This window comes from Mesoplodon mirus (genome assembly GCF_964341445.2).
Source record: "Mesoplodon mirus genome assembly, chromosome: 5".
In the NCBI taxonomy this organism is placed as follows: Eukaryota; Metazoa; Chordata; class Mammalia; order Artiodactyla; family Ziphiidae; genus Mesoplodon; species Mesoplodon mirus.
The window spans coordinates 40839831-40859495 of NC_138980.1; the positions used below are offsets into that span (position 1 = coordinate 40839831).

At 40.9% G+C, this 19665-nt stretch overlaps 1 protein-coding gene across 1 annotated transcript in view; it reads left to right on the top strand.

Annotated features, from left to right (window-relative positions):
- Positions 1-16239: 16239 nt before the first annotated feature.
- The window catches only part of ADGRE3 (adhesion G protein-coupled receptor E3), a 33932-nt gene continuing 30506 nt past the window's right edge, over positions 16240-19665 (top strand). Inside the window, exons 1-2 of the mRNA XM_082622897.1 lie at positions 16240-16564; positions 17823-17945. Coding sequence (XP_082479023.1) covers positions 16486-16564; positions 17823-17945 — 202 coding nt within the window. The 5' untranslated portion in view covers positions 16240-16485. The remainder of the gene's footprint in view (positions 16565-17822; positions 17946-19665) is intronic.

A 19665-nucleotide genomic window follows, 5' to 3' on the forward strand; every position in this document is an offset into this window, starting at 1 on the left:
TTGCTCTGCACCAACTCTCTGATTTTATTACCTAGAACTATTTGCATGAAAATGCATTTTTTAACAAATAAAAGAAAGAAAATCAAATTTTGTTAGTGCCATGAATGTATTTCTTTCCCCTAAAGAGTAAATGGATTGGCATGATTAACCCCACTTGAAATATGAGAAAATTGAGATTGAGTAAAATTAATAACCCTGACATAAAATCACTGAGCACAGAGAAGGTGTATCTTAAACATTTGTTGGATGAATGAGTAGATGATGGGTGAATGGATGGTGGATGATGAATGGATGAATGGGTGGGTGGATGGGTGGATGATGGGTGGGTAGGTGGAGGGATGAATAAAGTTCCTAACTCCTATTTTTATGCACTTGTTGCAAAATTTAGCTTATTAACTTAATGAGTATCTTTGGACCTGAATTTTCAAATGCAATAAGAACATATTAATAGATTTAAGGTGATATAAAAAGGCACTAGTTAATATTTCTGTAGGATTTGCTTCAGTTCCTCATATCCCAAAGATTTCGACCTGTTTCATAAACCCAGCACTTGAAGCTGCTTTGAATTTCTTATTCCGTAGGTTCCCCGGAAGGTGGCAGTATGGTGTAAGGACTAAGTACTCTAAGTTCAAATAGGATTCAACCATCATCAATAAAATAATATTAATAACAAGGGATCTTATTTGCACCCTGCCATGATCCAAGTACAGTGTTCATTGTTTTCCAAGCATAAATGTATATTTAAATGTTTACAGTAAATAAACATAAGAGAAGTTTTCCCCTATTTCCAAATAAGATAATGTTGAACTTACTTTATAATGAATTTTACACTTGACCTTATTTTTTTGGTAAATACAGTTGTGAAAATTTAGTTACAGACTCTTTTAAAAAAATGCTCCCCTTGGGCTTCCCTGGTGGCGCAGTTGTTGAGAGTCCGCCTGCCGATGCGGGTTCGTGCCCCTGTCCGGGAAGATCCCACATGCCGCGGAGCGGCTGGGCCCGTGAGCCATGGCCGCTGAGCCTGCGTGTCCGGAGCCTGTGCTCCGCAACGGGAGAGGCCACAACAGTGAGAGGCCCACATACCGCAAAAAAAAAAAAAAAAAAAAAAAAAAATATTGAAAAAGAAAAAAAGAAAAATCCCTTTGTTCTTGGGGGGGGGGAATACACTCATGACATTAACAAAATTTTATTTTTTTCTTTTATTTGTTTTTTTAAAATATATTTTCATGGAACTAGTTCTAAGGAGTAGGCCAGGAAATGGGGCCAGGGGAGGTACTAACATCATCCTCTACACCAACACTTAACATGAATTAAGCCTGAGTGACATCATAATCCTTGAGACTGTAAAGAATTAAGAATTACGTGTAAGCTGCTCACCCCTGGCTTTATCATGTGATGATGCAACATGGTTTATGGGAAATCATTATTTTGAACACTTTAAAATGAAGAGGAAGTGACATTCATATTCTGTATAGCAACTTTTGAGGCAGTGGGTAAACATAACCAGACAAAGTTTTGAGCACTGTAGTGAACAGTCCTGGTGCTCTGTCCAGATCCCATTCATCACTTTGCCTGTCAAGTTATGTACACACCCCACCCCCAGAGGCAGCCCATAACCAATGACTGACTAAAACAGGGAGATGAAAGGCTTTGCCTCAAGATGGATCATCTCCATGGTACCCACTCCAGAGCTCCCCCATCGAATTAGCTGGGACAACCCATATCCTCCCTAAAATAATCATGTGCATTCCAACCCCTTTTCCCCCTGCCCCCAATAAACCATGTACATCCCAACAATTACCCCCCAACAAATTATTTGCATGCTAACTGTTCCCCCAAATATATCACATGCAGTGTAACTGTTACCCTCCAAAAAAATCATTTGCACACCAACACTTACTTACTCCTCCAACAAATTATGTCATCCCAACCCTTACTAACCCAACAAATCATGTGATCACAACCCTGCCTCTCAGACACATCAAGTACATCCAAACCCTTACAAAAGCATGTGCATTCCCCAACAAAACATGTGCATCTTAATTACTACCTCAAGATCTTCTAAAAGGAGACTGGCCTAAGATAACCACATCATAAAGGAAATTCTGTCAATTAGTAGAAGTTACTTTTGGAGCTATTGTGAAGGTTTCCTGGGAGGAAATATCTCTTCTGGGTCTGGGAGTTGGAAGAGGAGCTAGAGTTAGAGAGAGAAAGGAAATTTCAGGTAAAGGGAACAGTATGTGCAAAAACAAGACTCCATGAGAATGGGGATTTTTGTCTGTTCACTATTTTATCTCTTGGACCAAGAATGGAGCAGTGCCCTCTAGGGTGAGGCTGGAAATTGAGCCTGGACTCAGGTATGTAGATGCCCAAAGATTCCCATTGCTGAGAGCTGCTGGCCCCCACCACCAGGAGATCTTTCAGGAGCTAGTCAGTGACTTGAAGCAGCTGATAACTACTCTAAGGTTTACAACAATGAATAAACAAAAATCATTGCCCTATGGACCTGGCATTCCAGTAGTGGAGAAAGGCAATAAACAAAATAAATAAAGTAAATAAGCAAACTGTTTTGTATATTAGAAGGTGGTGGGTACAATGAATAAAAATAATTGGGCAATGGGGATGGGGCATGTGTGTGTGTGTGTGTGTGTGTGTGTGTGTGTGTGTTTGATTTTAGACAGGGCAGTCAGGGAAGGCCTCACTGACAAGGAAACACTTAACCAGTAACTTGAAATGAGGAAGTGAGCCATATGATTACCTGAAGGTATCTGAGGAAAAGCATTTAGATACAGGGAACAGCAAAGGCAAAGGCCCAGAGGCAGGAGAGTGCCTGGCATCTTCAAGGAAAGACAAAGAGCCAGTGTGGTCAAAGCAGAAAAAGTGAGGAGGAGTCTGGGAGGAGATGAGGGCAAGGATGTCACAGGGGCAGATCATGCAGGGCCCTACAGGCCACAGTGAGGAATTTGGCTTTTACTCTGAGTGAGGTGGGAGTCACAAGGGTTCTCAGCAGAGGAGGATCAGGATCCGACATGGATTTAACAGGATGACATTACCTCTGACCTCAGTAAAGCCTTGTTAAACATCACAACCTGGCTGAGATGAGCCAGGAGGAAGCAGAAAGAGTTTCTGAGTCTAGGGCATGAATGTCAGGGCTAGGAAGCAGCACAAGACAGTGACCTCATGGAGGTCAAAAGTAGCAAAGACAGCTACCTGGCAGTAAGGTGAAAGGTCTGGCATGTATGGATGGATGGATGGATTGGAGATGGACAGAAAGATAGGTGGGTGAGTGGATGGATGGAAAGGTAGGTGGGTAGGTGGGTGGGTGGATGGATGGATGGATGAATGGATGGATGGATGGATAGAAAGGGCATCTGTAAGGTGGACCTGCAGGAAACTCTGAAAAAAACACTGAGACAGTTTTAGAGGGTCTGGTTTTCAGCAAGGAAGTCCCTGGAGTTTTATGCTGTAATAACTTGGCTATAAAAAGCTATTATAGGGGCTTCCCTGGTGGCGCAGTGGTTAAGAATCCGCCTTCCAACGCAGGGGACATGGGTTCGAGCCCTGGTCCAGGAAGATCCCACATGCCATGGAGCAACTAAGCCCGTGTGCCACAACTACTGAGCCTGCACTCTAGAGCCCACGAGCCACAACTACTGAGCCCGTGCACCACAACTACTGAAGCCCATGCATCTAGAGCCCATGCTCCACAACAAGAGAAGCCACCACATTAGGAAGCCGGGCACCACAATGAAGAGTAGCCTCCGCTCATCTCAACTACAGAAAGCCCACGTGTGGCAACGAAGACCCAATGCAGCCAAAAATAAATTAATTTAAAAAAATGCTATTATAATCTCATCTCATCACAGGTAAAAAGCTAGGGATACTTGGTTTATCCTTGTGTGCTCTACTGAGGAGTGTAAGGGTGGTAGAGAGCCAGCAATGGCTTCTGGTTCTCTTTTGGGTTCTTTTAATAAATACTTCATCATCATACTGTTGGTAGACCAGAGAACAATACCGTGCAGATCTGGGTTCTCAGACTTGAGCATGCATCAGAATCACCTGGAGAACCTGTTAAACACAACTTGCTGGGCCCCACCCCAGACCTTCTGGTTCATCAGATCTGGGGCAGAGCCTGAGAATCTGAATTTCTAAGTTCCCAGATGATGCTGATGTTGCTGGTCCAGAGACCATACCTTGAGAACTAGTGATGTAGAGAAACATGGACATTGAAACATAGACTTTGATAGCTTTGTGTTGAAAGTAATTTTGAACATTCTGAATGTAAAGAAGTTTCCAAAATATCTTAACTAACTTATTTTCCACTTCTGTTTTCCTTTTCATATATAAGAAAGAGTGATATGTTGTAAAAAGTTTTTTCCAAATAAATCTACAACAGCTTGTTCAATAAGGATAACATAAAAATTCTAAAGCATAAGAAGGCATTGTGTCATAGTTTGTTACGTTTGGTGGTACATAAAATACGGGCGTACCTTAAAATTAATGATGCCTTAGGTTTTGGTTACATACGGAATGCATAGAGAGGGAAGATGTTAACTCTACCTTGGGGTAGGGAAAGGGGCAGAGTAGGGCTCTGGGGGATCTACCTTAGGGGTCAAGGAAGGACATACAAAAGAATGCACACATGGAGGACTTGGCCAGGGGCAGAGCAGTGGAGGAAAAAGGGAAATTCCTGGTGGAGGGGACCACACGGAGGCTGGACCATGCCTGGGCAAGTACTCAGGGCAGTTGAGCAGCCTGAGGGAGAGGGGTGGGAGATGAGGCTGGTGAGGTGGACTGGGGCCAGAGTGAGTATGATTTATGTGCCTATGAAGCACATTTAGCCTGCAAAGTATCTGGGGGGCTGTGAGGCAGGTGTGTGCTGGGCTCAGATTCTTGTTTCAGAAAGTTTTCCTGGATGCGAGGTAGAGCATGGGATGTAAAGACAACCATGTAGGAGGCTGTTGAAGTTATCCCATATCAGAGATGCCTTAGGGACAGAAAATTTGAATAATTTTCCCAACGTCACACAGCTAATAAGTGCCCAAGCCAAGATTTGAAACTAGGCAGTCTGGCTCTAGAGCCAGGAGTCTGCAATAGCATTGGCCTGACCATTAGGTGGCACTGCCTCTCTTTCTTGATCAACTCTTGCCTCCAACTCTCACCCCCTCCCCACTTCCCCCTCTCCAGAGGACCACTAGGGAGAAACAACAGGAAGGCCCAGTACACGGCTGCTGGGCCAGTGGGATGTTGAGAGCCCAACAGTCTTACTATGTAGGACTCATGACCATGTCCACCCCAATAACTGGCTAATTCCACCATGCTCCAACCACCCAAGGAGGTCCTTGTTCATCTCTCATTCACACACTACTCTCCATCTCTCTCTGGAGTTGACTATACTTGGTGCCTCCACTTCTTCACCTCCCATTTTATCCTCGATCCACTTCATTCTGGCTTCCATCATCATCACTATCACCATCACCACTTTCACCACTATTATCACCACCATCATCACCTCCACTCCCATGATCTCTGCCACCACCTCCACTGTTTTCACCACCATCAGCATCACCATAGCCACCACCTTTATCACCACCAGCACCACAAGTACAATTGTCCCCACTGCCACCATCACCTCCACCACCACCTCTGCTAGCTTCACCAGCACCATCACCACCACCTCCACCACCTTCATTACCACCATCATCCTTACCACGGGAACTACTCTTAGAATAGAACAACCTCCTTCCTGCTCTGTTCTGTGAATATTTTTCAGTCTGAATTCATTTTGGTCTCTTTCCTTGGTCTTCCATGACACCATACTCTACTCATCTCCCCACATCTGTCTGACCACTCTTGCCCTCTCTCGTCTATTAGCTGCTCCTCCACTCCCTGATTTTATTTATTTTTTATATAAATTTATTTATTTATTTATGGCTGGGTTGGGTCTTCATTGCTGCACGTGGGATTTCTCTATTTGCGGTGAGCGGGCTTCTCATTGCAGTGGCTTCTCTTGTTGCGGAGCATGGGCCCTAAGTGCGCGGGCTTCAGTAGTTCTGGTGTGCGGGCTCAGTCGTTGTGGTGCATGACCTTAGTTGCTCCACAGCATGTGGGATCTTCCCGGAGCAGGACTCGAACCCATGTCCCCTGCATTGGCAGGTGGATTCTTAACCACTGTGCCTCCAGGGAAGTCCCTCCACTCCCTGATTTTAAATTACTTACTCAGAACTCTATTCTCACTCTATAATCACTCTCTAAATGACTTAATCCATTATCATGGCTATAACTACCATCTACTGGCTGGGGGTGGGAGGGAAAAACCTCTTTTTTGTGATCTAGATTACATATACAATGTATATTGAAATAACAATACCTCAAAATCAACTTACCCAAAACTTAATTTTATCTCTCCCCCAAAACCTGCTTTTCCTCCAATGTTCCCTTTCTCTGTAGTTCTATATAGAAAAGATTGTGTTAATTTTGTTCACTGCTATATCCCTAGAAAGTAGCACAGGTCTTGTCACTCAATAAGATTTGTCTTAATAAATATTTGTTGAGAGAGGCAGTGACTCCCAAATCCTGCAATTGTTCTCGATAGCTCCAAATGACCAAATAATACATCACCTTCTACCAGACTTTGAGACTCCAGTCAGATCTGGTAAGTGCCATATTTTGAGGGGGAAGGGGGATCACAGATTTGTAAAAAATGACACTTTCAGAAACTTTAGATAAGGTAGAGATACCATAAATTCTAGCTTACCCACCTCCAAACCACAGGGTTATTTAAAGTTTATTTTGAGCCTACAGTCACTTCCTGCTCCTCAGACAATGTTCTGTAATTAAAGGGCATTGCTTTCCTAGGGTCAATTGATTCTGTAATCCCAAAGGCAATCAACAATAGCTAGGAAAACCTACTACCAAGGGAACATCTGAAAACCAGTGAAGAAAAGGTAAAGAGAATAAACTAATGAAAAACAGAACCATGAGTCTGATGGTGAAAGATGGAAGAAGTTCACTTTTCTGTTAGTGGTTTCCTATGTCAGCTGACCTAAGATACATGTCAAGTCTCATGAGATTTCCTATAGATAGGAAAAGTGGTCGAGAGGGAGCACGGTAGGGAGCTTGGAGAGCTGACTGGCAAGGGTTACCTGCACACAGGAATGCAAGGGTCATCGTTTCTTCCAGGTATGTGTAACCTTAACCTACCCCATATCAGGGGCTACTTGTTTCAACAGCTAGCTGTCTTTTCCTTCGCCTCTTTCTTCTGTTCTTTGAACACTCTCCTTTCACCCTTGGGTTATGGTTTCCTTCCTCACCACCCTATTCAAACTACGCTCTCAAATATCCCTAAAATTGTCCTTACCATCAAATCCAATGAGTTGTTCATCTCCTTCTTCACAGGTCTTGTTTTCTAACTGATATTCTCTCCTCCTTGATAACTTCTGTGACCTAGCACTGCCCTGATTTTCCTCTGCCTCTCTTGCTATTCTTTCTTTCTCCTCCTTTTGCCTCTTCCTGAATATTAAAAATAACCAAAATTTTCAAGCACTCGCTATGCACCTTGCATATTAATCCATTTAATCCTCATAATGGACTCATAAGGTGGGTACTAATATTATTTCCATCTTACAGATGAGAAAACTGGAGCACAGAGAGGTTATGTTACTCGTCCAAGGTCACACAGATTGTAAATGGCAGAACCAGGATTTGAATCCAAGCCTCCTGGCTTCAGATCTTTGTTAATATGCCTTTGGGTTTTTTCCTTCTCTTTTTCTACTCTCTCTCCCTAGAGGAATCTTAAGATCCCATGGCTTCAACAGCCACCTCTGTGAAGGTGGCTCTCCAACTCTGAAATCCCTTCCATTCTCTGGCTCCAGATCAAATAACAATATCAATAGCCACAATATCAACCAAAGCTAACATATGTTGAGCACCTGGTATCAGGCTAAGATGTTCTATATTCATTATCGCACAGTACCTCCACATTACAGGTGTAAAATGGCATCACAGAAATGGTGCTCAAAACCTCACAGTTATTTAGTTGCAGAGGCAGATAACAGATCATAAAGTCTATCAAAATAATATAAGCTACTTGAAGGCAAAGGTCCCCTCACTTTTGCAGCCCCTTCTGCAACAGCTTACATATAAGACGTATCCAGTATATATCTGTGGAGTCAAATTTAAGTGAGAGAGCATGTAATTTTTTATATATCAATTATGCCTCAGTAAAGCTAAAAAATTCTTTTAATGAGAGAAGCTCAAAAACGATGTTTCCTGCTTTGGGGCAACTGCAGGCAGAGTCCTGGAAACTTCTGAGATGGATTATTTGTGAATTTCGGTTATCCATGACCTCTCTGACCACATCACTAGATGGAACAGACAGTGTAGTAGAACGAGTATCAGGTGAAGAATTTAAAAATAGAATTCTAGTGCAAATAAAATGATAATAGAGGCAGCTAGCATTTATGGAGTGATTTCAGCCAGACATTGTGTTTTACACAATTCCCTCATTTATGTCATCACTCCAACCCCAGGAGGCAGGCAATGCTGTCACCCTGTTTTGTATATGGAAACTTAGAGTAGTTAAGCAACCTGCTCAAATTTGCACAACTGGTGTCTGAGGTACTTGACCCCTGGGGACCTCTTTTCTCATTAACAAAAAGAGTCAGCTGATGATTTCTAAAGCCTCTTAGAACTCTGGGATTCTGTCATGCCAATGACTTCGAGAACTCTCACTTAAGACTCATGCCCGTATTATTGAGCACAGGATTGCTGACTGGGCTGGAAGGACACCTTGAAGACTAGCCTTGAGGAAATGTGATGGTACCCAGAATGCCTGAGTTTTAGGAACCAGGAAGTACTTTTCAGCCATATGTTTTACTAGCTGCCTCTGCAAGCTATAGTCATCATTGGGGCAGCTGTAATATTAGTGTAGCTGCTGCAAATTAATCATTATACAAAAGTAGGAAAAAGGGAAATTTAAATGTATTAAGAAATATTCCAGGATTCTGCCATTAAGCGGTTCACATCCCAGCTGATAATATATTCATTGGACCACCAAAAATATTCAAAATTCTCCATGAAAGCAGTTGCATAAGTAATTGATCACGGGACAGACCTGGCAACTTCTTTGGAGAAGAATAAGAGCCTGGGAGGAGGAGTAACAGCCCCCCACCAAAGATGTCAACATCCCCTGAAACGTGTGGATATGTTACCTCACATATACAGGGGAGGTAAAAATTCTCCTCTACCCTCTTACGGTCTCTAGCTGAGAATAAGAATTAAATTGACATAAGACAGATTAATAGGAGAGAAGCATACACATTTAATTAAATTTTAACGTGTACATGGGAGCCTTCACAAGAAAATGAAGACCCAAAGAAGTGACCAGAGCACAAAGTTTTGTACCTTTTAAACAAAGAAATGATAAATGTGTGAGGAAACAAGACAGACAAAGGGATTAGGGCTAGATGCAATAAATTGTGAGGAAGTGATTAGGAGATACAGAGGAGGGGAAAGTTTTGGAAGATAGGGTTATTTTAGTAAGCTTGTTTGTACAGATCTGTTTCAAGGTCCATTCACAGTCTCTGGGAGTAAAGATGCTCTTCTCATCCTGGTACAGGGAGGGCATCTTTCTTGTGGGAAATTATGGCCAGTTTTTAGGTAGAAAAACGTAGGTCATAAAGCTCTTCCTGCATCTTCAGTCTCTCAATTGCCTCCAGCTCAAAATAATGAATATGCTAAAGTGGAATGTTTTGGGGGGGCATGTCCTGAACCCCATCACATGGTCAAAGGGACTTTGCAGATGTGCTAAAGATCTTGAGATGAGCAGATTATCCTGGATTATACTGGTGGGTCCAATATAATCACAAGGGTCCTCATCAGAGGGAGGCAAGAGACCAGAAAGGAGAGACGATGCTATGCCACTGACTTTGAAGATGGACCAAGGGGCCGTGAGCCAAGGAAGGTGGGCAGCCTCTAAAAGCTGCAAAACGCAAGGAGATGGATTCTCCCCTAGAGCTTCCAAATCAGCCCTACTAACGCCTTGATTTTAGCCCAATGAGAGTGATTTTTGACAGAATTGAATTTTCTACGGAATTGTAAGGGAATATATTTCTGTTATTTTAAGCCACTAAATTCAGTTAATTTTTTTTTTTTTTTTTTTTTTTTTTTTTTTTTTTTTTGCGGTACGCAGGCCTCTCACTGCTGTGGCCTCTCCCGTTGCGGAGCACAGGCTCCGGACGCGCAGGCTCAGTGGCCATGGCTCACGGGCCCAGCCGCTCCACGGCATGTGGAATCCTCCCGGACCAGGGCACGAACCCATGTCCCCTGCATCGGCAGGCGGACTCTCAACCACTGCGCCACCAGGGAAGCCCTCAGTTAATTTTTTACAGCAGCAATCCAAAACTCATACAGGGAGACCCAGTAAGTGTTAGTACTGCCCTCCCTTCCACTCTTAAAGGGTCACTGCTAGCCCATAGAATTTTCTCCCAAATCCTGCAATTGGTCTGGATTGCCCCAAATGACCAAGTTAGCATATCACACCCTCTACTGAACTTTGAGACCCTAATCAAATCTAGGGAGCAGCATCTTCTGGAGAAAGGGCACCCCTTCCTCAAGTCACTGTCACAATAAACTGCCAACTTAGGGTGTACAATCTGAACATCTCCTCTTTGCATGCAACACTGTGTGGGATTTCTGAAAGGGAGATCATGTAGGGTGGTAGGTTAGCAGCAGGAACCTAGAGCCCGGTTTAATCTCAGCTCTGCCACTGGACTAGCTCTGGGAAATGTAGCAAGTTACTCAACCTCTCTGTGCCTCTGTTTCTTAATCAGCACAATGAGGTTAAAGCTAATAGTATTCACCTTTTTTTAACATCTTTAATGGAGTATAATTGCTTTACAATAGTGTGTTAGTTTCTGCTTCATAACAAAGTGAGTAAGTTATACATACATATATATCCCCATATCTCTTCCCTCTTTTGTCTCCCTCCCTCCCACCCTCCCTATCCCACCTCTCTAGGTGGTCACAAAGCACGGAGCTGATCTCCTTGTGCTATGCGGCTGCTTCCCACTAGCTATCTATTTTACATTTGGTAGTGTATATATGTCCATGCCACTCTCTCACTTTGTCTCAGCTTATCCTTCCCCCTCCCTGTGTCCTCAAGTCCATTCTCTAGTAGTACTGCGTCTTTTTTTTTAGATTCCATATATATGTGTTAGCATACAGTATTTGTTTTTCTCTTTATGACTTACTTCACTCTGTATGACAGACTCTAGGTCCATCCACCTCACTACAAATAACTCAATTTCGTTTCTTTTTATGGCTGAGAAATATTCCATTGTATATATGTGCCACATCTTCTTTATCCATCCATCTGTCGATGGACACTTAGGTTGTTTCCATGTCCTGGCTATTGTAAATAGAGCTGCAATGAACATTGTGGTACATGACTCTTTTTGAATTATGGTTTTCTCAGGGTACATGGCCAGTAGTGGGATTGCTGCATCATATGGTAGTTCTATTTGTAGTTTTTTAAGGAACCTCCATACTGTTCTCCATAGTGGCTGTATCAATTTACATTCCCACCAACACTGCAAGAGGGTTCCCTTTTCTCCACACCCTCTCCAGCATTTATTGTTTGTAGATTTTTTGATGATGGCCATTCTGACCGGTGTGAGATGATATCACATTGTAGTTTTGATTTGCATTTCTCTAATGATTAATGATGTTGAGCATTCTTTCATGTGTTTGTTGGCAATCTGTATATCTTCTTTGGAGAAATGTCTATTTAGGTCTTCTGCCCATTTTTGGATGGGGTTGTTTGTTTTTTTGGTATTGAGCTGCATGAGCGGCTTGTAAATTTTGGAGATTAATCCTTTGTCAGTTGCTTCATTTGCAAATATTTTCTCCCATTCTGAGAGTTGTCTTTTTGCCTTGTTTATGGTTTCCTTTGCTGTGCAAAAGCTTTTAAGTTTCATTAGGTCCATTTGTTTATTTTTGTTTTTATTTCCATTTCTCTAGGAGGTGGGTCAGTAAGGACCTTACTGTGATTTATGTCATAGAGTGTTCTGCCTATGTTTTCAACTAAGAGTTTGATAGTGTCTGGCCTTACATTTATGTCTTTAATCCAATTTGAGTTTATTTTTGTGTATGGTGTTAGGGAGTAATGATGAAAAAACTGAAAATGAGATTAAGAAAACACTCCCATTTACCACTGTAACAAAAAGAATAAAATACCTAGGAGTAAACCTTCTGAAGGAGACAAAAGACCTGTATGCAGAAAATTATAAGACACTGATGAAAGAAATTAAAGATGGTACAAATAGATGGAGAGATATACCATGTTCTTGGATTGGAAGAATCAACATTGTGAAAATGACTATATTACCCAAAGCAATCTACAGACTCAATGCAATTCCTATCAAACTACCACTGGAATTTTTCACAGAACTAGAACAAAAAATTTCACAATTTGTATGGAAACACAAAAGACCCCGAATAGCCAAAGCAATCTTGAGAAAGAAAAACGGAGCTGGAGGAATCAGGCTCCCTGACTACAGACTATACTACAAAGCCACAGTAATCAAGACAGTAGAGCACTGGCACAAAAACATAAATATAGATCAATGGAACAGGAGAGAAAGCCCAGAGATAAACCCACGCACATATGGTCATCTTATCTTTGATAAAGGAGGCAAGAATATACAGTGGAGAAAAGACAGCCTCTTCAGTAAGTGGTGCTTGGAAAACTGGACAGCTACATGTAAAAGAATTAAATTAGAGGACCTTCTTTTTTTTTTATTCCACATGTTTTTATTTTAAAATAAAGGACAAAAAATACATCATATTGTTTTACAGATATTTTTCTGCAGATACTATTGCTTTTATTGTTTGATTGAATGTGATTCATTTTTAAAAGTTCTCACATTTCTGCCCAAGGCAGTGTTTGGCTCACAGCAGTCACTCTTTCTATATATTTGAGATATTTTATGGGAATTAAAAACTTAAGAATTTATGTCATTTGAGTTCTCTTTCTCATGAATATTTTAATGATCTGATTTAGTAACCCCTTGACACTAAGATCACTCATTTTTTTAAAAAGCTATATATCAGATTTTTCTAGTGTATAATATAAAATAATTTAGATTAGAATGTGTAAATCATTGTGTAATTTCAATATTTCCAACTATAGATTTACTATGGAAATAGCAGTCATAGTCAGCTTTCTGGTTTTGTTTTTCTTTGTTTTGTTTACCATTTAAACTTTTTATCTTATATTGGAGTGTAGCCTATTAACAATGTTGTGATAGTTTCAGGTGCACAGCAAAGCAACTCAGCCATTCATAAACATGTATCCATTCTCCCCCAAACTCTCCTAGCTTATAATATAAATTCAACTAAAATATCATTAAAACAAACAGAAGCCATAATTTGGTGGCTCAGAAAAAAATAATTTTGAAGTTGAAGTTAATAAATGCCAAACATAAACTTTTCCCTGCTAAAAATAACACTAGAGACAGTACAAAGAATATTATAGGATGATGGCTGAATGACTTTTAAGCTTTTAAAAGAGTCTCAGTGATACAATTTTAATTATATTGGAAAGTTTTTTTGTTGTTGTTTTTGTTTTTGTTTTTTTGCGGTATGCGGGCCTCTCACTGTTGTGGCCCCTCCCCTTGTGGAGCACAGGCTCTGGACTCGCAGGCCCAGTGGCCATGGCTCATGGACTTAGCTGTTCCACGGCATGTGGGATCTTCCCGAACCAGTGCACGAACCCGTGTCCCCTGCATCGGCAGGCGGACTCTCAACCACTGTGCCACCAGGGAAGCCTGGAAAGTATTTTTATTCTTTATAAACCAGCTATTATTCCTTATGTCTAAATTCTTGGTTGAGAGAAGAAAACATTTGTATATGTCTCTAAACTGGGTCATTTCTATATTTTGCAATTCTCTGTTTTTAAAAATTGCAATTATAAGGAAAAGTCAGAAATATAACCTGAAGAGCAGGAAAGATGAAATATTTAATGCTGTTCCCTAGAGTTTGTCTTCCCAAATTGTCCCTCCAGTTCATAATTATTTCATAAGGATTTTGAATGTTCATATGTTTATTATTAAACATTAGTTCAGGGGACAGTAATTTAATTACTTTCATGAGTATAATTTTTCAATATACTATTTTTTATTCCAGAATATTTTGCAAAGCATTGTTTAAAATGGTGCATGCCAACGAAGTTTCCTAACTCCTTAGCAACTACATGCTCTCAAAATTACTTCCAAAAACCAAAATCTGCCAGTAGATATTTGCTAAAGATTAATTTTTCTAGTATTCACCTTCTAAAGTCGTTAGAAAGCTGAAGTATGTTTATGTACCTAAAATGTTTAGAACAATGCCTGGCATATGGTAAGAGCTCAATTCCTCTTGGATATTGTGGAGGCTGCCCTTAGAACTTTGCCCAATTTCCCCCACCCAGGAAATCCTCTCCCCAAGACATGAGTCTTTCTCTTCAAGAGAAATTTCACTGGTGTGTTCATAGGCAGGATGGAGGGGTGTTTTCATCACAGGGTATGCCGCATTTTAATCCAAAAATTCCCATCTCCTCCAAGTCTTGCTTCACAGGCACCAGCCACCACATCTTCTGAACCTCCCCAAGGAAGCCAAGACATCCCCCCCACCCACTTCACCAGACTCTCAGCCTCGAGCCCTCAATCCCAGTCCTTTACCGACAGGAATCAAAGTTTACCAGCTCCACCAAACTAGTCCACCCTCACCCAACCTGTCATCCAACTTGGTAAACAGACACCTTCCATGACCAGGACCCACTTTCTTTTTTTATTTTGGCTTTATTGAGGTGTAATTGATATACAAAAAAATTGCACACATTTAATGCATACATCTTGATGAGTTTGGACATAAGCATACACCATACACCCATGATATCATCCCCACAATCAAGATATTAAGCATATCTATCACTTCCCAAATGTTCATTATTTGTGGAAATGTTTTTCTTTTTCTTCTTTCTTTTTTGTAAAATGATTAACATGAGATCTATCCTTTTAACATATTTTGAAGTATACAATACCAAGTTGTTAAACGTATTTGCTATGTTTTACAGCAGATCTCTAGAACGTATTCATCTTATATAGCAAAAACTGTATACCCATTGAAAAAGAATGCCCTGGTAACCACCATTCTATTCTCTTCTTCTGTGAGTTTGACTACTTTTCATATAAGAGAAATCATACAGTATTTGTCCTTCTGTGTCTGGTTTAATTTCACTTAGCATAATGTCCTCTAGATTCATCTATGTTGCTGTAAATGGCAAGACTGCCTTATTTTTTAAGGTTGAATAACATTCCATTGTGTATATATATATATATACCACATTTTTTATCCATTCATCTGCAGGACCCACTTTCTTAGGAGGTAACCAATGTTGCAAATAAGGTTACTAGTCATTGGACCTGTGCACACTAGAAGAGCCACATTGGTTGTTCATATTGAAATGTTTCCACACCATGTGTAAATAATTGTTTCCCAGAATCAGCTCCCAGGACACTCCTGCCAGGCCAGACCCTTCCCTGGGACCCCATCGACTGCCTCACAATTCAGCGGCTGAAAGATTAACACCTGCTGCCTCAGAGAGGGTCTCCAATATCCATTCTGATTGGCTCATTCCTGAAACATACCAGTTGTTAAATATTTTGTATATTGTACTTGCAAGTGGCAAATTATTCTAGACATTAGTATGTTAGAATGAAAAGAAGGTAAGGAGAGAACTAAGAATCAGAGTGGTGTAAGATTTATTAAGAAAGGAAGAGAAAAGCCACCCATCTATCCAGCACCTTCGGGTCTTTGCAGAAGCAGGAACATGGCTGATGATACCACCAGATATTGGGAAGGTTTGTGGAAGAAAAAAATAGCACTTTAGCAGCCACAGTAGAAGTATCCTTCACATAGAGGCAGCCTTCATTTTTCAAAAAGGCAGAAACAATACTTCCCTTCCAAGACATGTTTCTGGAATTTTGCCTGGTTCTGGTCCACTTGAATCTGGGTGGACATGTGACTTGCTTGTAACCAAGAGAATATGGTGGAATGGAGCTGCATGACTTCCTGGACTGGATCTTGAGAGGAGACGTAGCCTGGTTGGCCAGAACACTCATGCTTAGAGCTCTGAAGTGCCATGGAAGCTGCCTGACCAAGGCTGACATGATGGGAGGAAGCCCAAACTACCCTAGGTCCTAAGACTACATGAAGCCATGTCCAGCCAGTTCCCAGATGCTCCAACCCCATCACTGTCTAACAGCAACTGTATAAGAAGCTCCAAGCCAGAACTATTCAGCTGAGCCTTTCCCAGATTCCCAAATCATAGAAACCACGAGATAATAAAATGAATGTCTGCATTTTGTGATAATTGTTATTCAGCAATAGATAACTGATACCCAGCCCTTGGAGAATGTCCTAGAATCTTTCCTCAATCATTTCATGTCTCCCTTCTGCTTCCCTCTTCCAGGACTCTGCTTTCTGCTAAGCTTGTCAGGAGTCGTGGCTCACAAAACCAAAGGTAAGTGCTTACAGCCTGACTTTTCCATAGCCAGAGATCAGAGAGGGTGTAAACCAATAATGCACCTGGGACCACTCACATCCTCCAACAATACAGAGGAAGGGGGCTACTTCTGGGAACATAAATGGGGCAGGTTTACTCCCGTAATTCTTTTTAAGTCATCATTTCATCAAATTTGGGTATATTTTATGTTATCTTTTTTTTTATTTTACTGTTATTTGTCTATTTATTTGTTTTTAGTAACCACAGCATGACAGAGGTAGAGGTAGAACAGTGAATAAATCACACCAAGTCTCATGAAGTAAACATTCTGGTGAGGAGAGACAGCATGATGAAAATCATTTCATTCCAGTCACAAGCAAGTCAACAGAAAATGATCAAGTTCATTCCAGGTTAACTTTAATCCCTTGACGATCTCATTAGATTCTGAATCAGCAAGCCTAGGGTGGAGCCTGAGATTCTACATTTCTAGCTAAAAGTTAGGGATGCATTCTGAGTTGCCAGGCTCTGCACATTTTCCCCCCATCATGTTCCCTGCCTCCACTCTGTGTGAACCCTGGACAGCTCCCAGATTTCTCCACTAGACTTAAGCTTGAGATATTTCCTCAGCCCCCGTTATTTCCATTAATTTTCAAGGGACCTCAAATTAAGATCCTTAGTGATCTCCATCTAAATGAAGTTATACATAGTGTTACAAAGATAACATTTACCCTTATCACCATATACCTTCTGTGGTACTCTACAAATTCAAATTTTTGGAATCATAGCTGACATTTAATATGTTCCAGGCACTGCCTGAAGAACTTTATATGTATTAATTCACTTACTCCTCACATTAACCCATTTTACAGATGAGGAAGTTGAGGCACAGAGAGGTTAGGACACTTGTGCAAAGTCACACGGGTAGTAAGTGGTGGAGCCAGAATCAAACGCAGTGTCCCAGGTCTTAACCAAGTCATTCCCCTTTTATATATTCTGCAATGATCTTGAGAATAGCACAGTTATATTGCATTGAAATATTTGTGTTAAAATTAACTTGTTTAATACCAACCTCAGTCCTTTATCATGCATAAGAATCACACTTTTTTCTGTAGCTTGGGTTTGGTATGTTTAACTTTTTAATGTACTGACGTCTCACAAAAGGAAAAAGGTGCAGCTTCTTCAGCCTTGAGAGGCCTTTGCTCAGAGGCAAAACCAAATGATAACAGGAGAGATTTTGACTCTGGTGACATCTGACCTGCCTCTCTTCTCCTTGCAGGGGCCTGTCATAAGTGCCCCCAAGATGCTTCCTGTGTCAATGCCACTCACTGTACCTGCAACCATGGATACGTTTCTGAATCCAGGATGATATACTTCACATACCCCTTGGAGATATGTGAAGGTAAAGGGGTAATTTTCAAATCACCTAGAGGTAGATGTGGAAAGAAGGCAGGATAAGGGCTTTGAAGAGGTAACAATAATATGCAATACTGAAACCTCTGCCAACTCAACCTTCACCAAGAAAGAAATTCTTCCATGAAGTCAGAAAAGTGGGCTCTTCCAGAACCTAGTTAGGTCTCAATTTTCTCCTCCATAATGTAGGGATAATAATGCTGACCTCGTGATAGCAGTAAGGGGTTTGAATAAGATAATAATAAATGTAACCATACTTCATGAATCATAAAGCATTGTGCAATTTTTTGTACAATTTTTTTAAGGAGAGAGATTATGTACTGAAGTCATGGCAAAGAAAGAATAAAAGCTTGGGCAGAAACTTTTTTTAGTATAAAGTCCGTGGTCACAAAAGATGCAAGATGCTGCCTCAATGCAATAATTTAAATGTCCAATCCTATGGAAGAATGAACACTCTAGAGTTGAGTAAATATTAGGTTTTTCCCCTTTCCTACTTTTCAACATCCCTCCTGGTTGGAAGCCTACAGTTGGCAATAAGGTGTATAATTGGCTTCTCTCCTCTTTCCCCACCCAACATTCTACTTTCCTTCACCCAATCTTGCAAAAGTTGTAACCTGGCAGGGAGATGAGGAAAGGGGAGCAGGGAAGTTTTTCCTTGACAATACTATTGTTGCTATTTAGTCTCTATTTTCCTGAGATATAGCACTTTCTATCGTGACAGATTTTGTGGGTTATTTGAGGACAATTCCCCAATCACTCCCCTGAAATTCCCCTGATAACAGCAAATTCCTCCCTACACCTTACTCATCCTGGAGGAATCCTGTGTCTTCTTCAGCTTCTCCCTGATAAAGTCCATTTGCCACTCCATGTGGCCCTCTCTGAAATAAACTAAGCAACCCCACACCCAAAACATCTCACACATGACCCACATCTAGGTCTTGGGAGATATTCACTCACCCTTTGCCCAAGAAACTTGAGATGAGCAGGTGCAGCAGATCTCTCTTTTCTGCCCAAGTGGCTCACTATTTAGATTTTTCAGGAGGAAACAGGCACCAATCAACTGGGTCCCCATAAAATGCAAAGACAGTGTAATTAGCTGAATGAATTCCTTAAAATCCCTCTCTTGGATTAAGATGAAGAGAAAAGCATCCACACACACTTCTCCTCTTGGGTGGAAGTAGAGGGGCTCACAGGACAGCATCAGCTCTCTCCAAATAAATCCTTCCTCTCTTACTTACCAACTCTTTTTAAACCCTCATATGAATGAAGGCTATAAAAATCATATGACCAGATCCCAGACATCTCCTTCTTTGCAAATATTGCATCATGGCTTGTTCCTCACTTGAAATGCTCCCCTTGTGCTTTTTCTAATGGTAGATCATGAATCATCTTTCCAGTTCCTACTGATTCAATGGGCTTATTCTAATTTTCTATTTCTTCTTGGAATAATTTTTATTATTTATAAGAAATCACTTATTTTCCCTAATTTTTAAATTTGTGACCATAAAGTTGCATATAGCATTCTCTTATGGTTATTTTAATCACCTCCTTGAGACTGTGGTATGTTCCCCATCTTGCTATTTTCCGTCAGGTTTTTTTTCATCAAACTTGTGTGGGTTTATCTGTCTTAATGGTCTTTTGAATTTTTTATCCTTTCTACTATGTTTTTTTGTTTTCTATTTTATTGATTTCAGCTTTAATCTCTTCTT